Source organism: Tachypleus tridentatus, chromosome 9 (assembly GCF_004210375.1).
Source record: "Tachypleus tridentatus isolate NWPU-2018 chromosome 9, ASM421037v1, whole genome shotgun sequence".
Taxonomy (NCBI): Eukaryota; Metazoa; Arthropoda; class Merostomata; order Xiphosura; family Limulidae; genus Tachypleus; species Tachypleus tridentatus.
In genome coordinates, this window is record NC_134833.1 from 120,991,842 (window position 1) to 121,009,976 (window position 18,135).

At 33.3% G+C, this 18,135-nt stretch overlaps 1 protein-coding gene across 1 annotated transcript; it reads left to right on the forward strand.

The window, feature by feature from the left end:
• Positions 1-1,338: 1,338 nt before the first annotated feature.
• Dcps (Decapping enzyme, scavenger) lies at positions 1,339-16,064 on the forward strand. Its single transcript, XM_076456908.1, has 6 exons — positions 1,339-1,384; positions 2,652-2,736; positions 4,172-4,548; positions 6,845-6,990; positions 14,918-15,142; positions 15,532-16,064. The coding sequence occupies exons 3-6, from the start codon at positions 4,176-4,178 to the stop codon at positions 15,796-15,798; spliced, it is 1,011 nt and encodes a 336-aa protein (XP_076313023.1). The 5' UTR covers positions 1,339-1,384; positions 2,652-2,736; positions 4,172-4,175; the 3' UTR covers positions 15,799-16,064.
• The last annotated feature ends 2,071 nt before the right edge of the window (positions 16,065-18,135 follow it).

The following is an 18,135-nucleotide window of genomic DNA, read 5'->3' on the forward strand; positions in this document are numbered from 1 at the left end:
ATATATCCCCCAATGGTCTTCGATTTCAAGAGGAGTTTGGAATGTTGTGATGAAGCTGTTTCCACTAAAATATCCCCAGACTGTATTTTTTTACCGATTTATGTGAGCCAACAAGCCCTTATAAACCTTTCTGAATAAAAAATGGAGACATCTGCCATAAGGGTTTTTCAGTTAAAGAATGTATAATCAAAACTCGTGGGACAGATTCAAGTTGTAAGTTTGACCATACAGAGTTATCAACGCGCGGTCGTTTACCAGTAGTTGGATTTTTCTCTATGCTGTCATGCTTCTTTATTTTTTATTTGAGTGGTATCCATAATAAAAAATAATATTTCGGTGCCCACTGACCCCACTCACCATGAAGCCCTACGAGGGAACGCACTACAGTGACATATAAAGTCACTGCAGCGACGTCAGGTTTCGTGAGCACTATATCCGAACACCAGTATCAGACATAATGTCCACTACACTTGTTGAGGACGTTCTATGCTGTAGCCAGTTGACTCTGGCCCAAATGGACTAGCCAATTGATCTTTGGGGGCACCCCAAGACTGTCCGTCTACAGGAATTAAAGGCCAAAGTGGTATGTTGGAGTTGGACCCCTCGACCATCAGGATCCTCTCCTCCCCTTCACGGGTCATCACGTACGGCAAACACGCAGGTGGATGTTTAGATCCCAGAGGAGGTGAACTGAAAATACAGAACCTTCTCTGGAAGGTCCCCTCAACGCGTACAGGAATCCACATCGAGGGGCCTTTGCAATATTTGAATTATATAAAGTTTCTCGTTTAAATAATAATCATAATAAATTGTTTTTATTTGTTATTAAGCACAAAACTACATAAAGGGCTATTTGTGCTCTTCCCACCATGAATATTCAAGTGGTATGAGTCCACTTACTTACCACTATGCCACTGGGGAGCAATAATCACAAGAACAGATATAAGAGTTCTATTTAAAAAAGTTGTATAAACCCGAAATTTTATTTAAAAAAGGCTAACAAGACTTGGTTTTCGGTGGGGCTAATAAGAAAAAGTGCTAGAAACAGCTGTGTTTATGGGTTTTGCCACTATACTGATGAGGAGTAGTGTTTCCGTTGACTAAAATAATAGTCTTTTCATTCCTAAATTTTCTGCCTATTAATAGAAGTTCTTTTCGGAAATAAAACAATACCTAAGTGTTAATTCAAACAGTTGTTTTGTATTTTCTAAAGGTAATTTTAAATCTTTGGTTTCACCGTTGTCTATTTCGTTTCGTGCAGTTTAAAATGCTTCTTTCACTGGCATTTGAATGAACATCGATAAAATCAAAGCGACATCTATTGCTATTAGGATTTTCCTTTTCTTTAGTTTATTTGTCATTTCATGGAAGTTGAATAAGAGAGGTTTTATTTATTCATTTTTTTCATTTTAAGATTCAAGTTAAGTATTTACATATAATTCATAATAGTAGTGATATGAATAGTATAGAATAGGTTTTACTGAGAAAGTTTTCTGTAACTTTGATGTTTCATATAACTTTGATATCTGCTAGTTATTTTTTTACTGTGATCAGTTTCTATCAGTATTTTCGCCTTTAAAAATGGGCACGTTACAAAGGACCATTATAACCATCATTCATCGTTATTTTAAACTCATTTCATTTATATATGTGTCCATCATAATGTTGAAACTTTCAGGATATCAATGTTCTAAAGCATCTAATCTGTTCAATAATGCAGCCAATCACTGGAACCTCACCTACATCCATTATTTTTACACTGCTGAATTTGAAGTCAGCTATTACTATTTACTAGTATTACTATTGGCTTTATAAAAAACCCAACCAAGCGACTTCTAAATGAAAGAAGCCCAAAAAACTGAAAAACATGATTTTTTACAATTACGTTAAGTTTTTAAGTGGTGCAAAATTCACTTATTGAATATGGATAGTATGAATAAGCTATAACTATAGTGTGAGTATGATACAGAAGACTTATTGAAAGTTGCTTAGAGTAAGAGAGTTTTGATAATAGGTATTTTGAAATTCAAGGTATTTGTGTACAATTTAATAAGAACTAAGTGAATGATAAAGGCATTTTATTTCTTGAAAAGCTAGTCACATGAATGACAAAGTTTATAGTGAGAGTTTTAGTACACAAAATCTGTGTTACATTTGATATTGATATTTAATCCCTGATTTCTATTTCTAAGATACAGTATGATTCAGAATTTAGACATCTTATTTTTTATAATTTCATTTATTTAATTTCTAGTTTTAAGACAAGTGTCTGGAGGATAAGAGGGTCTCAAGTCAACTTTAGGATTGTAGCAATTGTGGTTCATAAATATATTGACAGTATTTCATGAAACATGCATAATCTTGATTTTTAAATATCTTTAAATTTTTATATGGTTCTTAGGCAATCAAGAATAATCTTCTCATTTTACCAATAGTTAACTCTACTAACAAACATTTATTGTAATCTAACTGTTTTCATTAATCATGAGTCTTGCAGGGAAGATCAAACATAAAACCTGTATTGTGATTATGGCTGTTTCTCATATGACTAGGTTATTATTTATGATAAGTTTGATAGTGTCTTTTTTATTTTATAATTGCCACTGTATTTATTACTGTTACTGAAATAAATGCGTGTGTTTTATTTATAGTAAAGCCACATCGAGCCATCTGCTGTGTCCAAAAGGGAAATCGAGCCCCTGATTTTACCGTTGTAAATCTGAAGACTTACCACCAGTAGGGAACATTATGATGGACACATATATAAATGAAACAAGTTTAAAATAACGATGAATGATGGTTATAATGGTCCTTTGTAACGTGCCCATTTTTAAAGGTGAAAATACTGATAGAAACTGATCACAGTAAAATATAACTAGCATACCTAGATATCATAGGTACTGCCACTTTACAAGAGTCTGAAATATAAGATGCTCTCAAGATTTTGTTTTGTCTATTATGCATTAGTTACAGTAAGATTTTTTCTTATTTTATTCTTTACTAGTTTGCACAGTTAATTGGTTTGTTAAAGGATAACATTAACTTATCTCTGTGTTCTCACAATTACAATTTTTCTAGTGGAGTATTTGTTGAAAATAGTTAAAATTTTAGTCTTTATTTTGGGTAGCTACTTGTTAATTAAAACTATTTTGAACAGATTGATGTCGGTTAGATTACGTTTTTTGTTGTCTAATGATTATTTTTAGAACACCAGGTCTTAATTGTTGTTTCAAATTGTCTTTTTAGGTTTTAAAACCTGTTTTTCAACTTGCTTATGTATGTAGTACATTACTGTGTTACATTATAATTAGCATCACTTCTTGAAATGTTTAACTGTTTTTATCTTGTTGAAGTTAAATTAAACTTACTCACACATTCTCCTGTTATAATACTGTAAATTCTATTTCCCAACCTTATAAACAGTTGACCAAAACAAAACTTCATACAGTCAAGCATTATTTTTATATAAATTTCCTTGTTCCAAATGTGTGTACAGTACAGTAAGTTGAATGAAAATGTAACAAGATAAGTTAAATAAATTGTTTCTTTTTCAAAGAGAAGAATAAACACTAACAAAAATATTTTGATTGTTCACAAAGTAATTAAACCTTCATTTCATGAGAAAATTTCTGACAATATATGTCAAGTTCACTGTATCAGTGTAGACAAACATTAACAGTTTATATTTTTGAGAAGCTATGGCATTAATATGAAGTGGCTTTAATCATTAATTTGTAAACAGTTTGAATATTTATATCTTTAAATTTTTCTTTAATATAATAGATAAAATATTTTTATAGAAAGAGAACTTTTTTTTTTGAGGCATAGGAATTACTTGTATTTTGAAATATACATAAAACTGAAAAACATTTCTTTTGTATATGTGTGTGCGTGTGTTTGTTTCTATATAACCGGATTTTGCCAGTAATCCATAAAAGTTGTGATTTGAGGAAAAACTAGGATAAAATGATATGCATGTGTACAACTGTTTTTTTTTTATAAACTTCAGTTTTGCAGTCTGCAATATTTACATGTTAATTAGGACAAACTGATAATTCACGTAAAGAGTGAAAATATCAGATCCTTTACAGTGTTTCTACAAACAGAAACAGATTAGGACATAACTAACTTGTCTTATAGTACTAATAAGAAAAGTATCATTTCATAACAGGGCTATGGAAACTTTAAGTAAACAAGTGTCTGATGTGGCAGGTGAAGGAGGTGAAGTAGTTACGAATGAAAATAAAAAAATAAAACTCTCATCAGAAGAGGAGGTTAAAAAACCATCAGCAAGTATACATGAAAATATATCATCATTTGAAAACTTCCACTTGACCAAGATTCTGAACAAAAATAGCTCAACTAAATCAATATTTGTTGAAGGTCGGTTTGGAAATGATGTTCGTCCCGCTGTTATTCTGTTAGAAAAGACTTTATTTGTGGATGAATCAATGAAAAAGATGCTTTGTAAGGACATGACAATCAAGCAGCAATTCCATAATGACATATATGGAAGTTACGAAGGATTTCCTAGTGCAGAGTTTAATGGTAAGTCATCAGAGGTTTTGTTGTCAAAGACTGTTATCTGGCATTTGCTGAATGTGAATGATGCTGGATAAGGGAAAATAATTATTATTATAATTATTATAATTAAATTGTTATAACAATAATAATTATTAAAAATTCAATAGTACAATATTCTGAGTTACAGTATGCATAGTTAGCAACTGAGACTTTCTGGCAGGAAAGAATGTAAACAAAGATATAGTTACACCACTAAGAAAAAAACATTTGTTTTGAATTTCATGCAAAGCTACTCAAGGGCTACCTGTGCTAGCTGTCCCTAATTTAGAGGTGTAAGACTAGAGGGAAGGCAGCTAATCATCACTCTTGGGCTACTCTTTTACCAATGAATATTGGGACTGACTGCCACATTATAATGCCCTCATGGCTGAAAGTGCGAGCACATTTGGTGTGATGGGGATTCAAACCTGCAACCCTCGGATTACGAGTCAAGTGCCTTATCCACCTGGCCATGCCAAGCCCACAAACATTTGTATTTAGGGATATTGAAATTCCTGGTTACCAGGTCTTTCTGGATACAAAGACAGGATAGCAGATCTTTTACTGTAACTTAAGTGTGATCCTCCTTGACCCTGTTTCAGTCTTCTGGGGTTTTCACGTATCTTATTTGTTTTGTAAACATCGGAGCAGACAGATGGAAGTACGTTCATGTTTGTTGTTTTTAGTAGCTTTGTTGTATCCAGTGTTCATTTATTGATTAATAAAGGAAAATATTTTGAATGTCAGTGTTTCTTGTTTCCAAAATAATAATTTATTGTTATTTAAATATTTTGAAATTAACTTCTTGTGATAAGATCTCAGACCCTGGAAGGGTGATTTATGTAAATTTTTTACATAAGTCTAATGTAGGGTTAAAGCAATTCAAACACACAAAAATTTTAAACTTATGGACATTAAGGTTTGTTGTATGGTACATTAAGTATCTCTTCACCACATAGATATTAATACAGGGTTTAACTGTGTGTTTGTTAGGGATTGTTCTGTTAGGATATGTTCATCAAATATATCCTTGTTATGTTTTGTTTAGCATGAGAAATGTAAAGATTATTTCAGCTGTAAATGGTTTATTAGGAAACTGCAAAGTTCTGGTTATTATGGTATAATATTGCTGTTTAACACAATTGTAGAAGACTTATGAAATATCCTGCTACTTTATAATTGGACCATAAAGATATTTTAATATTATCATACAGTATAGCACACCCCCTGCAATAATCACAAGTTAGATTATGAGAAAGTGTAAAGTGACAATGCCATTTGATCCACTGAGATTGCCCACTAAATTAAAAAGCAGCACTTCACATCCATACACTATTTTTACTAATGTAATTAACTACAAAATGTAAATTTACTAACTTTAAGAAAACCTAAATTTCCAAAATGTGAATTTCAATTTTTAGATTGCTTTTCAGAAGTGTGTTAAAATGTTTAACCTTTATTTTGGCTCATAGAAGTTTTATGACTTTTAATTAACATTTATAGCAGATATTGCAATTACCAGTTTGTAATAAATTACTTTAGCAATGAACTATTTAGATCTGAACAGTTAGTGGAATTTGCTAATTTATAATTTGTTGAGCTCATTACTTGATCACATTCATCTAATTGATTATTCTCACATAAGATGGATAAAAAAAATATGATTATTAAATGGGTTGCCTCCAAAGTGTCAAACTTCTGGGCAGAGCACAGATAGCTTATCCATAGAATATTGTATCATAATATGTAAACATAATGGTAATATTTTGATTCCTTGGATGGTTGAAATAATAATAACCAGAAAATCTAGTCTTGATGGTTGATTAAGTTGTACAAACTTGAATTAATATAAAATAATAGGTAAATATCATAATGGCCTTATTTTGATCACTGGATAGTTGAAAACAGTAAAAATCAGAAACATTAATTTAAATAAATTGTTTTTAAAATGTAAATCAAATTAATTATAATTTCAGCTTATGAATACTTGGAATAATCAAAAACCATAATTTAAAACATTAGTTGCTTATTTAACTTGACACTATTAGATATGATAGAGGCTCATAGCTTATTGATTTGTAACAATTAATTGCTCAGTTCTAGAACTGTGTGTGTCTGTTTTGCTTGTTTAGATTTTTTAATGATACTGTGAGAGTATTTTGAATTTTATGAAGTTTTTCTGGCTTTACTCAAATATCAAGATATTGCTAGTTGATTTTATCAAATGGAGTCTAGCTTTGTTCCTTTGTAAAGTGCATGCATACAATTGTATTTTTTTTAGGTGTCAAAACTACAATTATTCACCCTGCAACAGAGAAGCACATTCAAAAATATTCTTCTCATCCTGCCTATTTAGTTCAAGAAACTCCAGAAGTGTACAATAATGTAATTAAACCTCATATTCAAAGTCAACAGTTTTCAATGCAGGTAACTCATAAATAGAAACTACTCTAGTTGTTGGAGAATGCATGCTTCAGTTTTTTGTTACAAAATGATAAAAAAGAACAAATTCATACAGCATAATTCTTATACCTTGTGATATGAGTTTACAAGTAGGATATTCTACACTAAACTGTTAGTAACTAATCACACTGTCATTAATATTTCAAAATGTGAGGTAACTTAAGAATAAAAATATAGATTTACTGTATGTTACTGTTGAGCAGCTTGTAGCATGATTGAATGATTATCAATTACTCTTCGCAGTGAGTGGTATAAGATGCTCAGAGCTTTGGTTTTGAGTAAAACAAAGAGTGTAATACGATTAATTTTTTTAAAGTCTATGAAAAAATTTAGATTGAAATTAAAATTAAAATTAACTTAAATTTCACCTGTCACAGGGGATGGGTATTTTTACTTGTTTAAAATATTTTAATTGACACCTTACATGTTTTGCAGTTATGAAATATTTCTCTTTTTTAATATTTTATTAATTTTTGTGACTTTTTTTGTGCAATCAGTGTATGAAGGTTATAAACTAAATTGGTAAATAATAATTGTTTAAAACAATTATTGTTTAGTTCATGGATAAGTTTTTTACTAATTGCAGTGTTATCTCTCAATAAACCTTTAATAGCTTTGTGAGTTAGGCTTACAGTGTATGGCATTTTTCACTTGATAGCTATTCTTGTGGAAAGTCACTGCATTGTGAGTTATTTATTGTAATGGAGACTAACTTTTTGTGCCCCTTGGTGTGGATTCCTCTATGTGGTGAGGAGACCTCCCCAAAAAGGTTCTGTTATTTTGGATTACCTCCTCTGGGATCTAAACATCCACACGTGTTTGCTGTGTTTGGTGACCCGTGAAGGGGAGAAGAGGATCCTGGTGGTTGGGGGTCCAATCCCAACACACCACTTTGGCCTTGAATTCTTGTAGATGAGCAGCCTTGGGATGTCTTTCCTAGGGTCATTTGGCTGGCCAACTTAGGCTAGGGTCAACCAAATACCAATGTTGAATGTTCTCATCAGGTGTTGTGGACATTATATCTAATGCTGGTTTTTGGGTAAAGTGCTCATAAAACCCTGGTGTTGCTGCAGTCTCCATGTTTGGCATTTTAGTGCAACCATCCTAGGGCTTCATGGTGGATGGGGTCAGTGGCACCAAAATATTCATTCTTTATTATGGATCCTCCAAATAAAATAGTGATAAAACAGTCCTTAGGTAAATGACTATGTCATGAAGATTCTGAGCAACTATCTTCAAAATCTGTAACACCTATACCTCATTTTCTTATATTACATTCTCTTTCCCCTTGGTGTGGATTCTTGTACGTGGTGAGGGTACCTTCCAGGGAAGGTTCTGTTCTTTCAGTTTGCCACCTCTGGGATCTAAACATTCACCCACATGTTTGCCATGCGTGGCAACTCGTGAAGGAGATGAGAGGATCCTGGTGATTGAGAGGTTCAACCTTAACACACCATTTTGGCCTTGAATTCCTGTAAATGGGTGGTCTTGAGGTGCTCCCTTGGGTTGACCAAATTCCAGTGTTGGATGTTCTCAACAGGTGTTGTGGACATTGTATCTGATGCTGGTGTTTGGGTATAGTGCTCGCAAAACCTTGGCATTGCTTCATGTCCTTGTTTAATATTTTAGTGCATCAGTGGGCACCAAAATGTCTCTTTTTTTTTTTTATTATTATGGATCCTCCAAATGAAAACTTAAATAGTGAAAAACAGTCTATAGGTAAATGACCACGTCTTGAAGATTCTGAGCAGCAATCTGCAACATCTGTAACACGTGTTATACCTCATTTTCTTAGCATACATTTTCTTTCAGACAAACCTTAGGGCAAATGTCTCCCTTTTTGATTCAGAAGGGACTAGAGGGACTTGCTGGCTCTCCAAAGTCAGTAAAGAAGCTTTGATCTGGTGACATATTGGTGGAAACATCCACATCTCAAGAAAGTGAACTCCTATTGCATTCAAAAGCAATTGGGGATATACTTATTGAGGTTACACCTCATGCTACTTTGAATTCATCACAAGGAGTTATTTGAAGAACATCCCCGAGTCAGAGATTCTCACTGGTTTATTCACTCAAGGAGTTTCTGCAGTGAGGCATATCTCCACTCGCAAAGATATAATTATGATGTCGACCGATATCCTTGTTCTGACATTTACATCACCACGTCCACCTGTCAACATCAAGGCAGGTTATCTTAATTGCAGGGTATGGCCATACATTCCAAACACCTCTTTGATGTTTCCAGTGTCAGCAGTTCGGTCACTTAAAGACATTATATTGTGGTTCCTTGATGTGTGCTCATTGCAGTGGCAAGGACCATGATGTTTATGAGTGTGAAATGGACCCTCATTGTGTCAATTGCAATGGCTCTCACCCGTGCTACTTTCATTCTTGCCCTAAATGGTTGGAAGAAAAAGAGGTGCAACATTTGAAAATGATTCAAAATGTTACTTACCCTGAAGCTTGAAAGTTATTGTCCACCACCTCACCTTGGGTGTATACAACTACACTTTGTTCCACTAGTACAGTGGGAGTGCCGATGGTTCTCTCCGTGCCTCTGAAAGAATCATTCTCAAACCAAATTAAAAAGTCTTTTGACCTCAATGGTTAAGAAAGTGGATGAATCAATGTTAATACTCATCTCTGTCTCTAACATTCATTCCAGCAAACCCCAAGATCCATTTCCTTTGGTTCTTGGTATGGGCACATCTTCTTCACTCCAAGATGCAAAACAATCATTTGTTCACATCCTCAGTTGCTGGAATCTTCTTCCAATGACAAGAGACCTGCCCAATTGCCCCAGGACAGGATCCGTGGAGGTTGATAGACTAATCTCAAATAAAGAAAATAAAGACAAAGTATGGTCAAAAACAGAAGGGTTCTCCATCCAGTTTGCATACACATAAATAAAAATGACTACTTTGATACAATGGAACTGTCAAGGTTTACATTCTTATCTGGATGACATCAAAGTACTGATTGCTTCTTACCATCCTGTACGTCTTTCCTTGCAGGAAACATTTCTGAAACCTGCTGATACAGTCGCCTTTTGCAGTTTTCTTTGTACAGAAATGACAGGTTGTGTGATCAACGAGTGCATGGGTGGATGGCACTGTTGGTCGATCAGCATGTGCCCACCATGTCTGCCACTCGACACACCCTCAGAGGCCGTTGCCATCCGTGTTTCTTGGGGTCATACCATCACTGTTTGTTTTCTCTATCTGTCACCTGGAGAGACATATGATCAATCAGACCTTGATACTCTCATTGAACAGTTGCCATCTCCCTTTCTCATCCTGGGGGACTTTAATGGACATCATCCCCTCTGGGGAAGTGTGATATTGATAGGTCATTCTGTAGAGCATATGCTCTCTGATCACAATCTTTCTCTTTTCACCACTGGTTCTTTTAGTTATTTCCATGTGCCTAGTCAGTCCTTTACTGCTATTGATCTCTCAATTTGCTCCCCTCATTATTTTCCCATTTTTCATGGAGGGTTGACAATAACCCATGAGGCAGTGATCATTTTCCTATAATCTTGAGAGAGACTGGCCATGGCCGATGCCACCCGACCAATGTGCTCTGGTTGAAGCTGGATCAGGCAAACTGACCCTCTTTCACTGCTCTTGCAAAACGTGATCCTGTCATTATCTGTAAGCCATCAATAGAAGACTGTGTGGCAGCAGTAACTGACTGTATTATACAAACAGGTGCTTAATGTATTCCTAAAACCTCGACACGTTTTCCACTATATCCTTGTCCATGGCGGAATTCTGCCTGCCACATGGCACGGAAGGCTCAAAAATGAGCCTGGGATACTTTCCATTGATATCCCACAATCTCGAACCACATCACTTTCCAGCGGGCCCTTGCACATACTCGATGGGTAAGACATCAAAGCCAGAAGGAATCTTGGATTAAGTTCACAACCAGCATATCCTCTACCATCAGTTCCAAAGTCATCCTACCTGAGGTTGTGGTTTCCTTTCTCAGTGGGCCATACTTTGTCAAAACAGACAATCTTCCATTCTTCCTTTTGGCCTTTATATCCAGGTGCAGTTGGATAAATTGGGTCTGTTCTTGGATAATATTGCTGTATCCACTGGTCAGCCCATCCCATCGTGGCTTCTTACAATTCCCAAATGTGACCTTTCTTTAAGTCATCTGAGAAAAGCAGATACTCCGAATTGGAAGTACCGTCTTTTGTTTACTGATCATCTTTCGAACCATCCCTCCATTCCCATTTGTACAGATGGTTTAAAATCTGGTGACTCTGTAGACTCTTTTATGGTTTGTTGTGGTTCAGTGGTTTTTCACAGAATCCCCTCTACAGTTTCTATGTTCACTGCTGAACTGCATGCCATTTTTTTGCCCTGTATCACATAGAAACTAAGAAGTTCTCAAATTGCACCATTTATACTGACTCGTTTAGTTCTCTACTGGCTCTGGAATCACCTCATGTTAGTTCTTACCCTGTTCTCACAGATATTCAAAACTGACTAGTCCATTTCTCTTTAACATCTACTTCCATCTAGTTTTTCTGGATACCAGGCCGTGTTGATATTCCATATATGGGCTGTGGTCCTGTATTCATAGCTTGGCTCTGTGCCAGTTGGCAGTTGACTTAGAGTGAGCAATGTAAAAACAAGCTTTTCTAGATAAAACCCTCTATTGGACTTTGGCTGTCTTGTTTCCATAAGGTTCAGAAAGAGGAAGTTGTTCTAACTAGACTATGCATTGGTCACAGTTTTTTAACTCATCATTTTCTTTTATCTGGGATTAATCCACCAATGTGTTGTCTGTGTGACACTCAGGTGATAATAAGCCACATTTTTCTGTCTTACCATTGTTACGACTCTCAGTGACGGCACCATTTTAGACATGTTTTGTCCTAAGATTTATCCCTAACATTGGACAGTGTCATTTGCAATGGTAAAACTGTCCACCTTACAAATGTTTTTAGTTTTTTGAAGGTGGTTGGCTTTTTTAACAGTATTTAAGTTTTAAATTCATAAATTGGACTTTTTTTTCTTTAATATGATTCCTTTTTATGAATTAAAGTACAATTAGTTTGATATTAAATTAGAAAATGGCCATAACATCAAATAACTCAAAAATAAGACTGGAAAAGCCAACTTCAGGTGGCTAATGCTGATGTTTGAACTACTTGTTAGTCATCCTGGCAGGTTATAATAATTAAAATGATACTACAAAAAGTCTTAAAACTTATATTACTCTACTTTCTGAAAACATCTATGACATCAAATAACTAAATGACTCAAAACTAGGACAGGAAAGGCCAACTTCAGCTGACTAATGCTGATGTTTGAACTTATCTGTTAGTCATTCTGTTAAGCTGTAGTAATTAAAATTATGCTACAGAAACTCTTTTGAAACTTGTATTCCTTTACTTTCTCTCTTACTGCTGTAAACTAGATATAAAAATTGGTTTAATGCTATTTAAGTTTTTAATTCAAAAATTAAACTTTGTTTTATTTTAACATGATTTCGTTTTACAACTTTTAATAATTTTTCTTTAATTTTAATTTTTTTACCAGATGTTTGGTGCAGATGGCCTGGTTGCTTTGCACCATAAAACACCAAACCAGCCAACCAACTTTTTGTGTTTCTTTCCAAATCAGAACATATCAACCTCAGTTATATGGATGAGGTAATTTAATAAAAAAGACAAGCTTTTTAACTATACAGCCTGTATTAAATTCCCTGAGTTTAGTGTTATTTGTTGTTGGTTTCTCAGTGGTTTCAATTTTTAATACCTAGATTTATGATCTGCCTGAAACTTTATATTTCATGTCAGTTTAACTGATGTTGCAATATCTTGCAGATTCCAAAACTCAGCCTAAACATTAACAAGGACAAGCACATAAAAATTCAGATATTTCTTAAATAATAATAAAGTTACAACATCACAACACAAAAGTGGTGGGGTGGTGAAGCTAGAATTTCAAAAATGTTCGGAATGTGTGTCCTGCATTTAAGTAGATCGAAATACTGTATGTAGCTCATTGATAGCTTTCATTGACTGATGTGACTTAAGTCATTATAGTTTTTAAATAATTTTACAGTTTAGATTCAACATATACACTGATTATATTGTTATATACTATCACAGGATCATCCTAATTTTTACATGCAGAAAATTTACATTAAGATTTATTTGGAAGAAAATAGTGTTTAAATTCTAGTAAATAGATACCACAAAATACGGACAGACATAAATATTGCCTTAACATGAGGAATATTATAAAGTAATATCTGTTAATGCATACTGAATTCTGTTCATATCATAAGAGTGACAGTTAGATTTTAAAGACAGTTTGTTTTTTCAAAATTTTGGGTTTTTACTTTTGGGAGAATGTAATTCTGTTAACATTTGAGTTGGGATCAATGTCATATTTTGGATAAGTACTTTTTTAGTATGGAGCTAATGGTGAACTAAATTTCATATGTATTTGGAATTATTATTGGTTAAATATATCCGTAGCATTTATTTGTGTTATTAGTACTAACTGTGAATCTGTTTGAATAATACAGTTTAGGAGTTAAAGTAATTTATGTATTACAGTGTGTTACAGTCTTCACTGTTATCACATATGAGGAGTATCAGCATCTTTCATACTATTATATACATTACTGTCTTTACTTAGTTGAGGTTTTTTCATTCAGCCATTAAATATGGATTAACAAGATAGTAAACATGGTTAATATTGCTATAGAGTTTAGAATGCATTTAAAGTTGAATCTGTATTTCAGTTCTAGTAATGTCACATTCTGAATACCAAATGTTTTACTTCTTTACCATTAAGGAGTTCAGTCCTGAAAGTGTTTACAAACTGCAAGAAAATCTTAACTTCTGACAAATACAGAGAACCTTTGTTTTGATCTCATTTATTTTAACTATTGGCTTGCTTAAAAATGTTCCTGGAGGGATAGCGGTAAGTCTTCAGATTTACAATGCCAAAATCAGGGTTCAGTTCCCCTCAGTGGACACGGTAGATAGCCCAGTATGGCTTTTCTATAAGAAAACACACACTCAATTAGAAATAGCTGTAGCTAAATACTTTTAAGTATCACAAAAAACAACAACAACCAATTTTGACATTCATCTACAGGACTAAAAATTAGTGTTGGGTAGTTGGAAAAAAGGCAGTAATTCTCTAGAGAGTTGCTTTTTGTTGTTGTTTTTCTGCTGGTTGATAATACAGGTATTGTTATGAATATTTAGTTGAGTTATAAGCAGTGTTCAAAATTACTTTAAAAGAACTGGCTGTAAACATATTGGAGAGACCATCCAACAATAATTGATTGATCATCCTTTCTACAAGCTTGTGCATTATTCTCTTTCATTGGGATTCCCAGAGGTTGAAATGATAATTCAATAAACAATGTTTTAAAGTGGTGTTAGTTTTTTGTTATATAATTTTTTTCATTTCATATTAAGAAATGTATGTTATCGTATAGATCTAAAATTTGATAATATATAAAAAAATGTGAAATTCATGTCAGCTGACTAGTTATATCTGATAAGGGCATGCAAATGGTGAGTTTTTTTTTTGCTTGCTTGTTTTTTGCCAGTGTGGCTAGCACTTGTTAATAACCTTGGAAGTAACTGGCAAACATGAAGTAGTTGCCAAAAAAGGTTTGTTGCAAGCCCTGATATATATGAGATAGATGAATAAGAAAAGTTATTTGTAAAAAGTCTTAGTTATTAAGAGGTTTCATTCTCAGCTGATTTTAAAACACTTTCAATACAATCTAGGGAAAGAATTCAGACATTTTGTCTGAGTTTAAAAGAAAGCTTTTGTTATTTTGTGAAGATTGAAATGTAATCATAACTTCATATTTTTGTTTCTGTTTGTATATTTTCAAGTGGGTTTATAATATTTTGGATCACAAATCTGAAGCAGACAGGATAGTGTTTGAAGACGAAGATCCAATTTTAGGATTTATTTTGTTACCAGACTTAAAGTGGGATATGAAACATATTGATAATTTGTATCTCGTTGCAATATGTCATCGAAAAGATTTGTATTCTCTTCGTGACCTAACAGTGGACCATTTGCAACTGCTTAAGTCAATCAGTGAGAAAGGAAAGGTAAAGGAAACTATAGCAATTGTTTCTAAAGTAGTGGCTATGAATATATATGTGTGCTTAAGCTAGTTTTGATGAAAATGTCTTGTCAATTTAACACATTAAATTCAAAATTTGTATGATTTATTATGTCTTTGCTCTTTGTTTGTCTTGCAATTTACACAAAACTTATTTTTTTGCCATGTCTCACTAACTAAAGAAGTAATTTATGTGAAATTTACATGCTAGAAATGTAGTTGGCACTAGATTTATTCAACCATAAATTGTGATTTAATTATTCTTCATCAGTTTACATAAAAATGTTTTGAATTATTTTGCAGTAGTTCAGGATATGTAAACGTGAGTTCTTTACTGAAAGTTTAGACTTTCAATATTTTTTTTATTCTACTTAGCAAAACATAGCAAAAAAATTCAACATCCCCGAAAAACAGTTACGGGTATACATTCATTATCAGCCGTCTTATTATCATTTCCATGTGCACTTCACCGCACTCTCCTTTGATGCTCCTGGATCTCATGTTGAGCGAGCTCATCTTTTAGACATGGTAATTCAGAATATTCAGATGGTTCCAGATTACTACCAGAGAGCAACACTGGTGTATGCAGTGAGAGAAAATGATTCTTTGTTCACCAAACTTCAAGAAGCTAATGTGCTATAAAAGTTGAAACATAGTTTTAATTCCAGAAAACAATAAAGTTCATTTTTACAAGTACTTTTAGCTAAAGAACGGAAGATGTTTTATTTGTATGTGTGTGTCTGGTAAAACAGAAAATTCTGATTAGGAACTGATTTACAGACACCAAAATAAATTTATTTAACTTTTAAAACAGCATACTTGTTGTGTGTAACCATTATCTCATGAACTGTAATCAAATTAAGAAGGTTTAATAAAAGTGTTTTTAAAATTGACAGTCAAAAAAGAAAGTTTTATCATTACACATTACCTTTCATTTTTTGATATTTTTGACCAGCATTTTGTCATTGCTAGATGTATAAATAAAGTATACTTTATAAGGTTTGGCACATTTGTATTATTTGTTTCTTTCTAAACATTTTCAGTCTCATTATTTTGTCATCAGTAAATCTATACCAAGGTTCTTGTATTAGAATTAATATTTTTTAGAGGAGTAGCTTTACTTCTTGATGATGAAAAACCCATTTGAAATAAAAATGCATCTCGAAATGGCTGATATGGGTATTAACACTTTTATTGATAAGCAGAGAACAACGTTATTCTCTGCTTATTAGTAAAAGCATTAATACCCATATCAGCCATTCTGAGATGCATACGTAGCTTTAACTTGTTCTAAAACTGACACTTCAGAGTTATACAGAAACAGTAGCATTTCATGTTTTTTTTAATAAATCAACTAAGAAAATAATTATGTTCAAAAACAGATGAATTTACAACTCTTCAGTGACACAGTACAAGTTGAATAATGTATTGTTGCAATGAAAGTTCTAATTCAAAAACATTCTTTGTTAGAGGAAACTTTTTTCTACTTGTGAAAACTATTCTATAACTAATGGATTCTTTACTTTCTGCACAAAAATGAAGTGACATTATAGTAACATTGTTAATGGTTATAATGAAGGATCATTAACAACCTTTTATTTTTCTCTGTGTGAAATTATAGTGCATTCAGTGTTAATAAACTCAGTAGTTGAATGATTTTCATTATAGAAGTAATTTATATGATGCAATTTAAAATGTTAATGCAGTAAAAGACTGAGAAAAGAGACTGTTTAAATTCTCGTGATCTTTTTTACTATAAAAAAGACGTATGGCAAACTTTAAAGAATCTAAAGCCTAGAAAATGTAACTGATCCACTTTATAACTGATGATAAACTTAAATCTTAGAAATATAACTTATTTTAATATGTTAGATAGCCTGATTTTCTTGTGACTTTTTAGTTTGCCAATCAGAATAAGCTTGGCATGGCCACGTGGCTAAGGCACTCAACTTGTAGTCTGAGGGTTGCAGGTTCGAATTCCCATCACACCAAACATGCTCGCTCTTACAGCTGTGGAGGCATTATAATATAATGGCCAATCCCACTATGCATTGGTGAAAGAGTTGCCCAAGAGTTGACAGTAGGTGGTGATGGCTAGCTGCCTTCCCTCTAGCCTTACACTGCAAAATTAGGGACAGCTAGCACAGATAGCCCCTTGTGTAGCACAAAATTCAAAACCAAACCAATTAGAATAATAAAGTATTGTAACGTAGTGTTTAGTTTCAACTTCCTAAATTTCAAGCCACAGTGAATCTTTTGGGTAAAGCATATTGCATATATCCCACCTTCTTACACAGTAATATGTGTAAACAGACTACTTCAAGGGGTTAGGACTTAAATTCACAAGTTTTATTAATTTAACATGATAGTTAAGCTATAGTTTGTATCTTTCTTGACTCCATGCCATTATTGAATTAGCAGAACAGTAAAATTGTGGGGTGCACCCTGAAGGGGGACATACAACAAGAAAATAGAGCAAATAGATATCTAAAAGTAGAGATTAAAAAAAAAAAGTTTTACAAACTGATGTTTTAAATATTACTGTTAAATAATACAATAACAACTAACATGGGGAAATGACGTATTCACTATGTACAACAATAGGTTAGAGTGGGGAATACAATATATATGTGGGCTGCAACAGGTACAAGTAAATAGAGAGACTACACAACCATAATGTGTATTTTATTATTTCTTCTGAACATTGAATTAATCTCTAATATACACAAAAATTCCTGTTTCTGAACAGTTTCATATAAATGGGGAAGACTTCTCACTTCAGGTATAGAAGTTTAGTAGATTCTTATTCTGGGTATTGGTTGTCGGATGCTGTTTAGTGACAATAACTTGTAATTTGTAAATTATGAAACAAGGTAGCTGCCCTTCAAAATACTGATTGTATTACTTTATTTTGCAAGTGGAACTGAGCTGACAGGTGATGCTGATCAGTCACCCATGAAACTGTTTATATTTCATGCC